Source organism: Girardinichthys multiradiatus, chromosome 22, assembly GCF_021462225.1.
Source record: "Girardinichthys multiradiatus isolate DD_20200921_A chromosome 22, DD_fGirMul_XY1, whole genome shotgun sequence".
Classification (NCBI taxonomy): Eukaryota; Metazoa; Chordata; class Actinopteri; order Cyprinodontiformes; family Goodeidae; genus Girardinichthys; species Girardinichthys multiradiatus.
Window position 1 is genome coordinate 560,981 of NC_061814.1, and position 13,499 is coordinate 574,479.

Below are 13,499 nucleotides of genomic sequence, written 5' to 3' on the forward strand. Positions count from 1 at the left end.
TTCCCACTGAGGTGCCTTGATACAGCACTCTGGGAACAGCCTATTCGTTCAGAAATGTCTTTCTGTGTCTTACCCTCTTGCTTGAGGGTGTCAATAGTGGCCTTCTGGACAGCAGTCAGGTCGGCAGTCTTACCCATGATTGGGGTTTTGAGTGATGAACCAGGCTGCGAGTTTTAAAGGCCTCAGGAATCTTTTGCAGGTGTTTAGAGTTAACTCGTTGATTCAGATGATTAGGTTCATAGCTCGTTTAGAGACCCTTTTAATAATATGCTAATTGTGTGAGATAGGAATTTTGGGTTTTCATGAGCTGTATGCCAAAATCATCCGTATTAAGACAATAAAAGACCTGAAATAGTTCAGTTAGTGTGCAATGAATCTAAAATATATGAATGTTAAATTTTCATCATGACATTATGGAAAATAATGAACTTTATCACAATATGCTAATATTTTGAAAAGGACCTGTAGTTGACAGTTGTTGAATGTGACAGCACTGGAGTAGAACGGATTCACAATTTATTCTTCTCAAATCAGTTCATTTGTGTCTTTTTTCCCAACGTGTATCTTGGGACCCACCAAAACGGTTTATCGTTCTTTGATCAGGTTCCAATATCTTGGAAATCTTAAATGTGCTGCAGCCCTCTGAAACCTTTTACTGGGTAAAAACTAGGCTCCTGTAAATTATGTACTTCTTTGTCTAGCTAGCTGAGCTAACGTATTAGATGCTATAACATACACTTAAGGAGGGTTCTGTAACCACAAATACTAAATGGCTTTTGTGCTGACATGGAAGCCTAACAGCAGTACTTGCACATGAAACAGCCTTACCTGTTGGTCCATAGACTGCAGTTTCAACAGTCTAGTTAGGTACCATCTACCTAACGTTTGAGTTCTCAGCAGGTTTAACATTGCTGCTGCTTTGCATTTCAGATCGATATTGTAACTGATCTGTAATAAGCTCTCAAGGGGCTCAGGTAGGAATGAATGTAAACAGTTGAGATTTATAACTGGTTCTAGATCTGTTGAACTGTATTATTTGAATGATGGGAGTTCCTGTGATAACCTTGTTAATTGATCAACTACCCATCATATCTAGGAAGGCCACCTTCAGTGACCAATGAGACATTTAGGGAGGCACTCCATCTTTATCGAGCCTTTCTCCTTGTAGCCCTGTTTGGCTGTACGGCAGATTCAAGTCGAGCTCATCAATCCATCACCTTGTAATTCTAAATACATGTCACACACTCAGCGTGCGAGACTTGAGATCCATGTGCCGATTTTTGGACCTCAAACATCAACACAGTTGGGTGTTTATGGGATGTTATTAGTAGATGGGACAATTTGCATCTCAGATTTTGACATGAGAACCACCTTAGAATAGGTTTTGATGGCTGTGTGGGGGTGACTTGTGTGCCATCTATAAGAATTTGACAGACCACTATAGATCTTAAAGAAAATACATCTGGACTAGGTGAAAATCAACATCTGTATCTTAGCCCAAAAATAATAACTTTTTAAAAGCGATTTTCTGAAAACAGCAAAAGATATTAAAAAGTTAAATGATTTTCTATTAGCTCAGTGCCCCTATGTGTAATTTGATTGGTGTTTCTAGGTGATAGTATACAGAAGTAGTTTGGTTTAAAAAATCACTAGTTTGAGAGGCATTTGAAGCACTAAGTAATTCATTTTAATAGGATTTTTTAAAGTTTAAAACATAAGGAGACCCAGAATGTCCTGAGGTAGCTTAATAGCTAAAACGTTGAATAGTTCAAATAGCACAAAAATTGCATAAGTAGTTGAGTGACAGAAATAGGATCTTAATTTAAATAACTTACAACATTCACATAATCAAGAGAAGCAGGACCACAATGAACAGACTGAGCAATTAAAATGAAAAGCTTTCCCAGGCACCTACCTGAATATGGGACTGGAAAATATCGTATAGATTTAATAAGCAGTTTTAAGATACACACGTCTTGCAAGTTTCCATACTTTGAAAAAAAAGAGTTGGTCACTTCAAGATAGAACAACTGTTTAATGTATGAAGAGATTCCTGGGTTATTAAAGAACTTCAAGAAAAACCCTCAGCTCTTCAGGACAAATATATTTGCACTTTTTCACACTTTGTTTGTGTACAAACTTGGTCAGTAAAGCTAATTCTGAGTCATATTTGTGATTTTTATTGGTTTTATATTTGTTACAACAAAATGCACAAAAAATGCACAACCTTTGACCCAAAATGGCCGACTTCCCATAGATTTTAGACTACGGGTTCAAAAAAATTCAAGACAAAATTTTCAGGCATACCCCTCTCTTTAAACAAAACAAACCTTGCAACTTTAAAGTGAGTTATTAAGTTAAAAAGACTTTAACCTATAACAACGTCAATGTTGGTGTTTATGCTGTATCACATTTACAATACAACCCAGATTTGGGAATGAGATTACATCCAACCTTACCCAACCAGTGGCAAGTTGAAAAAAACCCAGCATGTTATGCCACTTTTTTATGCAGTGACCAGGCCAATTACAAATAGCATTATAATTAAACATCTATTCATCATCTATAGCCACTTGTCTGTATATGTGTTACAGGCATATATGTGTGTATCATTGAATTTATACATTTAAACACTAAACATGTACTTTTACTAACACATTGCACAGTTCTATGTGTACAACTGGTTTAATGAGACACAAACTGATAGAACTGTAGTTTATTGCTGCAGTAGTACAGTAGCCCCCACGGCTGCTACAGAACTGCGGACGTTTTTAGGTTTAGGAGAGACCCCTGATTTCTCCAGAACTGATATTTTAATGTTTTCTATTGCATTATTTTGTTTCCTGAATCTCAAATAAAATAGTAACTACATGTACAAAAGGAGTAAAATACAGATGAGTCAGGCAAAGCCAATAAGTAAAACTTCCTGGTTGGGAAATATTTTGCCTACATCAGGAGATTAAAAGCATGCAGTTTTTCAAAGTGACAAAAAGAAACTAGAAATAATTCTTTTACACATCAGAGTTATGATAAACCCTGCATTACCAATAAAATTACAGTTATGATCTAGTAAAATTCATTCACGACAAAAGTAATGTATTTATGCCAAGAGAATGAACTTATTACTGAAGTCTTATCTATTTTAGTAAATACACAAACTCACAAATGTGACACAAGGCCCAGGGCATCTTATAGCATTTTAGCTATCTTTGCCTTTGCGTGCCAGAGAGTCACAAACATAGTGTCAAAAATACAACCTCAAAGGGTCTATAACTGATGCCTGTGAAGGCAGGGTTTCTCATCACACTGTACACATCCTCCTTAGTGGGTTCAGGCTTTTATAACATGTTAAGCTCAATGAGTCTCCCAGCGAAGACAGCAAGCGTTCCAATGATGCACACAGCCATGAAGACACACAGCAGGATATGATCCAAAACCATGGCCACAAACTTCCATTCTTCTGCTGCCTGCAATGAAATGAGATGAGATATACCTTTGTGTTTAGAACTTGACTCTGTTGATATGTTAGCAACACTGCCCTGGTGGCACAAACTGAAATGGAAAACTGGTTTGCTGATGAATAATGCTCTATTTCACAATAATAAATGTACTATGTTTACAGATGAGAAATATACTACTGTAAAGACTCCTAATACTAACATCAAATGCAGAGATCAGCAGTTACCTTTGCTTATATCCCTTTTCCACTGGCGCGATTTGGCCCTACTTGGCTCGCTTTGCAAACGTTACCCTTACAGTTTTTTCCGTACTGGGACCTACTTTTTTGGTCCCTGCTCCTGAGCAGATACGGTGGGGCTGAGTCGGGACTACATGTGACATGAACAGACTGCTGTTCACTAATTGGCCATGGGAGGAAGAGAAATAAGAATGTTTTTGAAGCAATACAGGTAAAAGTAAATAAAAGTCAAGAGCAACAACAATAATTTTAAGGACCACAATTGCTGCAACGTCAGTCAGTCAGTCAGTCATTTTCTACCGCTTATTCCATAGTGGGTCGCGGGGAAGCTGGTGCCTATCTCCAGCAGTCTATGGGCGAGAGGCAGGGTACACCCTGGACAGATCGCCAGTCCATCGTAGGGCTTGCTGGAACGTGTCAAACCAAAATATAATTTTACTATTTACAAATCATAAACCATGCCAGAAGGCTGAAAAAAGAGAAAAAGAACACATCAGATGGCCTGTTGTATTTTATTTATTGAAGGTTCCAAAGAAAACCAGTGTCTGCAGGAGGGGGGAACAGGCAGACAGCCGTTGCCCGCAATCAGGCTGCCAACGTCGGATCAAGCAAGAGGAAGACCTCTACTGAGTTTTCCACGGAGCACGAATATCCAATATCAAACCTAAAACTAACTTCACTGCGGTCAAAAGTCCACATTTTCGCTTTAAAGCTCTTGTCCTTGTTATTGCCATGGCTGAGACAAAAACGTCCACATAAAGCTAAAAACTGTAACTTCCTCATTTCATACATGAAAAAACATATATGACATTTTTACACAAACAATAATACAAACATTATTAGTATTTAGATTATTTCTGTATTTATTTTCTATGAATAATTTTTTATTGTTTCATGAAGATTTATTCAATGTGACAATGTCACACAACAACATTAATAACGGCACAGTGCTCTACACTGACGGCTGGAGGCGGGGCTTCAGCCATAGCTCCAGCTGTCGGTGGGTCAGTGGAAACACAACTGGTACCGTACAGAATAGAGCGAAACCAAGTGGAGCGGGGCCACACCGCCTTAAACAAGCCAGTGGAAAAGGGCAATAGTTACGTTGACTCAAATAACTTTTTGTTACTTCACTGAATGAAGAACAAACACATTTTAACCAAAAATGCTTTAGACACACACAGGTTTGTGTTTAGTGATACTTTGGGTTTGTAAAAAAGCTTTATTGTTCTAATGTTTTTTTTTGTCTGCTGTACCATAGGTCAAGTGAGCATACAGTAAACAGTAGCTAGTGTCACTGAAGTATTTTGCATCGTTTTAACATGTATACATTACCTAGTGTAAGCATTAGTTTCAAAGATTTTATGTTGTGGAAAACTGAGATTTGGGCATGTTTTTCTTCTGCCTGAATTTATTTTGAAATGATATGATTTTATCATATGAAACACTGGAATGAAACATGAATAATACTGTACAAAAACAAGGAAACTGGTAAAACCAACAAATCCCTAAATACTCTTAGTGCAGCCCAGGAAGGTGGAGTCACAACTGGAATCCCCGTAGAGCAATTACCAAAACACTCCTCCCAGCCAGACCACTTTTTTTTTTTTTTACCTGCAACAGCGCTGCTGATCGCATCAGGGAGGCAGAGCATGACCACCTGATTGTCTTTGAGTAATACTCTACCAAGTATCCTTGGATCTAAAGTTGACTACAATCTGACGTTAGTGTATTTGTCGATCGAAGAACTACCAAAAGTTAGGTTATGATCTGCAATATGTGCATCTGGGGGTAGTTAAGACAAGTTATCTTAACCTTTCTTTCTGAGCTTCTGCAGAAAAGGAATCTGAGCCACAAATTCCCCTGGAAGAGAAGTTGCTGCGGTTTTCCGCACCGACTGAAGAAGACAGGCATCAAAAACGCAGCTCTACATGTCTGAAGCGTACAGCCCAAGCAGAAGCTTAAATCAGCTTACATCATCAAAAAAAAAAAAAAATCATGGAGAAGACTGCTGACCTGGCACAAGTCCAAACCATTAAGAAGGTAAGCCAGAAAAGATCATTGGTAAAGAATCTGGTTGTTTACAGAGTGCTGTATCCAAGCATATTTGTTGGATATTGAGTGGAATAAAAAAAGGAAAAGCTGCACCACCAACAGGGATAGCTGTAGCATTGACAAAATCAACCAAAATCCATTCAAGAATTTGGGAAAGACCAAGCAGTGAACTGAGGCTGGAGCCAGCGCATCAAAAGCCTCTATGCACAGACGAATCCTACACATGGGCTACATACAGGGGTTGGACAATGAAACTGAAACACCTGGTTTTAGACCACAATAATTTATTAGTATGGTGTAGGACCTCCTTTTGCGACCAATACAGCGTCAATTCGTCTTGGGAATGACATATACAAGTCCTGCACAGTGGTCAGAGGGATTTTAAGCCATTCTTCTTGCAGGATAGTGGCCAGGTCACTACGTGATACTGGTGGAGGAAAACGTTTCCTGACTCGCTCCTCCAAAACACCCCAAAGTGGCTCAATAATATTTAGATCTGGTGACTGTGCAGGCCATGGGAGATGTTCAACTTCACTTTCATGTTCATCAAACCAATGTTTCACCAGTCTTGCTGTGTGTATTGGTGCATTGTCATCCTGATACACGGCACCGCCTTCAGGTTACAATGTTTGAACCATTGGATGCACATGGTCCTCAAGAATGGTTCGGTAGTCCTTGGCAGTGACGTGCCCATCTAGCACAAGTATTGGGCCAAGGGAATGCCATGATATGGCAGCCCAAACCATCACTGATCCACCCCCATGCTTCATTCTGGGCATGCAACAGTCTGGGTGGTACGCTTCTTTGGGGCTTCTCCACACCATAACTCTCCCGGATGTGGGGAAAACAGTAAAGGTGGACTCATCAGAGAACAATACATGTTTCACATTGTTCACAGCCCAAGATTTGTGCTCTTTCCACCATTGAAACCAACGTTTGGCATTGGCATGAGTGACCAAAGGTTTGGCTATAGCAGCCCGGCCGTGTATATTGACCCTGTGGACCCTGACAGTTGTCATTGTTGGCTCAGAGGTCTAAAGTCTTCTTTTCAGATCAAAGTACAGTTTGCATTTGATTCAGAGATCAAGATCCAAGAATCTGGAGGAACAGTAAAGAGGCACAGAATCCGTGTTGTTTGAAGTCCAGTTTGAAGTTTTTATAGTCAGTGATGGCTTGGGGTGCCATGTCATCTGCTGGTGTTGCTCCACTGGGTTTCTGAAGTCCACAGTGAACACAGCCATCTACCAGAACATTTTAGAGCACTTTATGCTTCCTTCTGGTGATAAGCTTCATGGAAAAGCTGATTTCATTTTCCAGCAGGATTTGGTACTGCCCCATACTGCCAAAGGCACCCAAAGCTGGGTCCATGACCATGGTATTAATGTGGTTTATTGGCCAGCAAACTGGCCAGACCTGAACCCCGTAGAGGATTCTATGGAGGATTGTCAAGACGAAGATGAAACACCAGACCCAACAAGGCAGTTGACCTGAAGGCTGTTATCAAATCAACCTGGGCTTCTATTACATCTCAGCAGAACCACAGGCTGATCACTTCCATGCCACGTTGCATTGATGCAGTAATTAATGCAAAAGGAGCCCCAACCAAGCACTGAGTGCATAGAAATGAACATGCTTTTCAGAAGCCTGACATTTCAGTTTAAAATATCCTTTTTTATTAATTATATTCACATTTTCTGAGATATAATTTTGGGTTTTCATTATCTGTCAGCCATGCTCATCAAAATTACAAGAATAAAGGCTTGCCAAGTTTTACTCTATGTGATGAATATAAATGAGTTTCTCTTTCTGAAACAAGGGACAAAAATACTGAACTTTTTCACAATATTCTATTTTTAACCTGTACTTGTAGCTCAGAAAGCCCAGCAGGGAGAAATTAGCTACTCACAACTGAGCTACGTCTTAGTGAAACACATTACTGGATTTCCGATACTCTGGCAGTCTTGATCAGCCAAAGTATTGGGAATGTAGAAGAATGCTTATCAAAAATAAGCAGTCATGTGACCACTTTCTAATGTATACCTAGCTTGTACTTATTTGGACCCACTTTGGCTTTATTCTCCATTGCATAGATTCAAAGGGTCCACTACCTGCTGGAAGTTGGAATCAGAAAATAGGCAGACTGTAGTTATAAGGCTATGGACAGCAACAGTACTCATGTAGACTGGGATGTTTAAGTAATGCTCAGTCGTTACTAAGAGAGCCAAACTGTGCCAAGCAAACATCCCAAACCACAGACAGCAGCCTGAACCATTGAAACATGGCGGGACTGATACATGCTAATATCTTGCTTACACCAAATTGTAATACTAACATCTGAATGTCACTGCTTAAATTGAGACTTGTTGGACCAGGCAACATTTTCTAATCTGTTATTATGCAGTTTTGGTGAGCCAGTGTGAATTGTAGTCTCAGTGTTCTGTTCTCTGCTAAACAGGACTGGCACATCCTGTGGGTTTTTGCTACTGCAGCCCAACTCAAGCTTCAACATATTGTGCGTTGGTACCAGTCTGTCCATTGACATTAACAAGGCATTTTCAATGTCTAATCCCTCTTTGAATCTCAGCAAGTTGTCTTTGCCACGTCTAAATGCATTAACTTGCTGCTATGTAATTGGCTTCGTCTTTATTTTTGTTAACATGTAATAGAACAGGCGTATGTCATTAAGTGGACTGTGAGCGTTTGTGTATTTTCACTTATAAGACGCTAAAACAGAAACTCTTGTTGACTTTTGTAAATGTTTGCATAGATCCTTCTTTGATTAAACCCAACATGTTTAATGGCTCTTCAGTGGATTAATACAGTTTCCATAATACACGCAGACAGTCTCTTACATTGTTAGATTCTTCGTCTGATTTCATGGTTTCAGCAATATACTTCACTCCTTCAATGGCACTGCGAACATCTGGATTCTTCATGATGGGAGACTTGTAGGTTACACTAGCGGGGGTGGGGTTACCTGTAGAGAAGAGAGGACCCCAGGTTAGCCTGCAAATGTATCACTTTGTATCCCCATTCTGTACCTATGTGTTTTCCTCCCATCCCAACTTATATCCATTTGATACCCATGTACTAAAAACAGTTCATCAGTTTATTTATTTTGTTAGTTTAGTATTATGATCAATTATAGAGATAATCATAAGATTTTCAGATAAAAAATATATTCTTGCATATCATTTTCAGAAGATATTAATAAAATAAAACACCATTCCTATTGATTGTGGTTCTTATCCCCATTTGGGCCGATTGACTCTAAATGACAAAGGCCCCTGAAGTATTAGCAACCGCGTTTCCTTTCAATTATAATTAGATTATGAAATAAATCTTCTATATTTAAAGTGCAACGTTTTCCAAGCAGGATTAAAATGTGAATATTTTTGGAACAAAATGGCCTTTGGCAAGCTGCTCCTGTTAGTATCTTAAAAGTTGACCAGAAATAGAGAATGGTGAAGCCAGCAGTCCACCGGGGATTTCCCCGGTGTCCCCGTATGCCAGTTTGCCCCTGGCTGTGAGTCACTTCACTAAATGAAGACCAAACACGTTTAAATAAAAAATGCACCAGAAACCAAAACCCGGGTCCAATCCATGTGAAAACAAGTCCAGGCTTAATTATGCAAGGATATTTGGAAAATACCGGCTCGTTTTGCATCTGGTTTCATACTGCCGTTTAGTCTGGCGGTTCTTTTGCTTGATTTTGAGAGCAAGGGAAATCTCCAACACGGACTTAAAATGCTGTGCAAATCTGTCAAGATCATATTTTCTCCTCTGAGATGCACGTCGTGTGTTCACGTAAGCTGCTTCTATCGGTGAAGCATGTTATCTTTCAAAACAAATCACATATAAAGGATGGCGCCGCAGATGGTCGCCTCGGCGTGTTTGTGCGCATTGTTTAGTTTAGTTTTTTGCTTTAAAACGGTCTTCTGTGATGGTACCCGGAGCTCTCTCACCAGAGAAGAACTCATGAACATCAGGGCTACTACACCAGAGGAGTTATTTCCCACTTTTCTGCCTACTGCTCTGGAATTTATGGACATTCTGGTCAAAGGTGCGCTTACCTTTGTTCATGCGGTGAAACGCCGGAAGAGAGGGAAACGGGCTGGGGTGCTGGTACGTCTTTGCCAGCGTGGACTACGAACACCGTTACCTGGAATATTTCTCTCTAACGTGCGCTCACTTCCCAACAAAATGGAGGAACTACAACTGTTGTTGGGGAAAAACAGGGACTTTTATTCATCGTCAGTTTTGTGCTTCACGGAGACGTGGCTGTGTGGATTAATACCGGACTCTGCGCTGCAGCTGGCAGGATTCCAGCTCTACAGAGCAGACAGAGACACGGAACTCTCCGGCAAAGCGAAAGGTGGAGGAATCTGTTTTTACCTCAACAGTGGTTGGTGCAACGACGTGACAGTGATTCAGCAGCACTGTTCTCCAGACCTGGAAGCCTTCATCATAAACTGTAAGCCTTTCTATTCCCCCCGTGAGTTCGCTTCGTTCATCCTGGTCGGTGTTTACATCCCACCGCAAGCTAACGTGCAGGTCGCTCAGCGCATGCTCGCCGACCAGATACTGAGTGTGGAGCGGACCAACCCGGACTCCTTAGTTATCGTCGTTGGCGACTTTAACAAAGGTAATCTCACCCACGAACTCCCCAAATACAGACAGTTTATAAAATGTCCGACCAGAGAGGACAACATTCTGGATCACTGTTACACCACCATCAGAGACGCTTATCACGCCGTCCCACGTGCTGCACTGGGCCAATCCGACCACATCATGGTCCACCTGATTCCTGCATACAGGCAGAAACTAAAGCTCTGCAAACCTGTTGTGAGGACGACAAGGAAGTGGAGCAGTGAGGCTGTGGAGAATCTCCAGGCGTGTTTAGGCTGTACAGACTGGGATGTGTTCAGGACTACTACCAACAGTCTGGACGAGTACACAGAGGCTGTGACTTCCTACATCAGCTTCTGTGAGGACAGCTGTGTACCATCATGCACCAGGGTGAGTTACAACAACGACAAACCCTGGTTCACAGCTAAACTCAGAAGGTTAAGACTGGATAAGGAAAAGGCCTTCAGGAGTGGGGACAAAGACATATACAGAGAGGCAAAGTACAAGTTTGGCAAGGCAGTGAAAGAGGCCAAACGACTGTACTCTGAGAAGCTCCAAAACCAGTTCTCAGCCAACGACTCTGCGTCTGTCTGGAAAGGGCTCAAGCAAATCACCAACTACAAGCCGAAAGCCCCCCACTCCATCAACGACCGACGCCTCGCCAACGACCTGAACGAGTTTTACTGCCGCTTTGAAAGACAAAGGGACAGTCCTGCAACCATCTCCCACGACGCCCCCCAACAGCTGCAGCCACAATCCACCACCCCCATCTCTCCAACCTCAAGAGGGGCCTTGGCACCTCCAACCCCCACCCTGAAGTTCCCCCCCACCAGCCTCCTACCCACGCCGAGGTCGGCTCTTTCCATCCAGGAGAGGGACGTCAACAAACTCTTCAGGAGACAGAACCCCCGGAAAGCTGCTGGTCCGGATTCTGTCTCACCAGCCAGCCTGAAGCACTGCGCTGATCAGCTGTCTCCAGTCTTCACAGACATTTTTAACACCTCACTGGAGACATGTCATGTGCCAGCCTGCTTCAAGTCCTCCACCATCGTCCCTGTTCCCAAGAAGCCAAGGACCACAGGGCTTAATGACTTCAGACTAGAGGCTGACATTTTTTTGGGAGTCCCACGGGTCACGGGATTCCCGTGGGAATCCCGCGGGACGGGAGACAGCGTCAGTAAAGATCACGTGATTGGGACGGTACAGGATAAAAAATGAACAGGAGCAGACGGGAGCGGGAGCTAACCAATAGGAGGAAAAATAAACTAGGATCAATTGTCTTTGGAAATGTAAAACTGAGACTTTGTTATAAACTTTAAGAAAAAATAACTTGGATCGACGCCGCCATTGTGTAGTTTTTTTCCAAGAAGCCTATACTATAATGCACGTCTAACGAACTACACGACCCACAAGCCAACAGTTCTTCTGCTCGATGTTTTCCACCTGCGTTCAGGATGGAGAGAGCAAACGCAGGTGGACAACTGGACGTGGTAAAATTGGATTTGCAAAGTAAAGTCAGAAATAAGGACTTATCTATTAAACTCATAGAGCTGACAGGAAAGTCGCAAATATTACCGAACGTCAGGAGAGTTGATGTTAACACGCAGTCTGCTGCTTGTAAAACGTGTTTAGTCGTAATCAAGTTCACCAGTGATTAAGGAACACTTATAAGGCAGATTCTGGATTAAATCAGCCCTGCATCTCTTCATTCATCAAACCAAAAGTCCCATCATGTGTCAAGTCTCATCTGACCAACAAAACTGCTGCATGTGCACCAAAGATTTAAGAGGTAAGGTACGGAAGCCCGTGAGGGGACATGGGGAAATTTATTTCTTTTGCATCTCCACGCAATACTTTTGCGTTCGGCATTTTGGAGCAACAGCACAGATGACAAACTGCTCATAAAACAAACAGCACTGATATGTCATTGATATGGTTTATTTGTCATATGCAGGTTAACATGCAGTAAACAATGCGATGAAATGCTTAGGATAAGAAGAACCGTTCAAATCACGATAAAAACAAAAACACTAATGGTGTACAAAAAAAAGTACACATCATGCAGCAGTAATAAGCAAACAAAGTGTCACAGATGTGGTTTCGTCCAGTATTATTGTTCAGTAGTTTGTTTGACAGCTTGTGGATAAAAACTGTCTTTTAGTCTGATTTGAAGATAATTTTATTTAAGGCTGATTTCAAAATAAAACTCAATAAATCTCAAAACGGGTGTAGTGTTTGTTTCATTTTTGCAGTTATCTGGTTTGGAAACTATCCCACAAAGTATTGCGAAATAACGCAAAGACTATTGCGTGGGAACACAAAAAAGAAAAAAATCCCCCCTTGTCCCCTCGAGGACTCCGTATAGAAAGGCTTAATCAAGGGAAGATATTAAATAAATATATTGTGAAATAGAAAAACATTTAATGAACCATTAAATGTATAATTTATTTAATACATCATTAAATATTAAGTGTACCACTAATTACGTCATGTCGTCTTTAAAATTATACTTAATTATTCAGTGGCACATTTAATTGCATAATAGTTCATTTCATGATATAATGGTACATTTATTGTTTCTAATGATGTATTAAATAAATAAATGGTACCTTTCATTTAATGGCACATTTAATGTTACATTTCTTTCATGTTACATTTACTTCACTTATGGGACATTCACAACATTTATTTATTTAATGATGATTTTATTGTATTAATTTTGTCCAGTTTGACCCTCCATTCTTGATGTCTGTATAGGAGGTCATGTCAGAATTTGAATCAGGTGTTCTGGAGCAGACAAACATCTAAAACTTGCAGGGAAGGGGTCCCTGAGGACCAGGGCTGTGAACCATTGAGGTACAGTTTCTAAATTATGAAGGTAATGCCTTTTTATCCTTTTGTTCACCAAGTACAGTTCTCTTACTAGGTGCATTTTTCCTTTGTTCCAGCAACTTGAAACATAAAAGTGATGTCATTGTTCAAAGGAAATTATCACTTAATAAATAAGTAAAATACAACTAGGTACATTTTGTTTATTCAACTAAGATAGGCATGGTCTGTTTCCTTGTTTGATATTTGATTATTTCTTCATTATTATTCTTTTTACTTTAACTGGCCT

General features: G+C 40.7%; 1 protein-coding gene across 1 annotated transcript in view; it reads right to left on the reverse strand.

The window, feature by feature from the left end:
- Positions 1-2,701: 2,701 nt before the first annotated feature.
- chrna1 (cholinergic receptor, nicotinic, alpha 1 (muscle)) overlaps positions 2,702-13,499 on the reverse strand; it is a 36,203-nt gene continuing 25,405 nt past the window's right edge. The window contains exons 9-10 of the mRNA XM_047352578.1: positions 8,605-8,729; positions 2,702-3,467 (exon numbers count right to left, since the gene is read on the reverse strand). Of these exons, the coding sequence (XP_047208534.1) occupies positions 3,339-3,467; positions 8,605-8,729 (254 nt within the window). The 3' untranslated portion in view covers positions 2,702-3,338. The remainder of the gene's footprint in view (positions 3,468-8,604; positions 8,730-13,499) is intronic.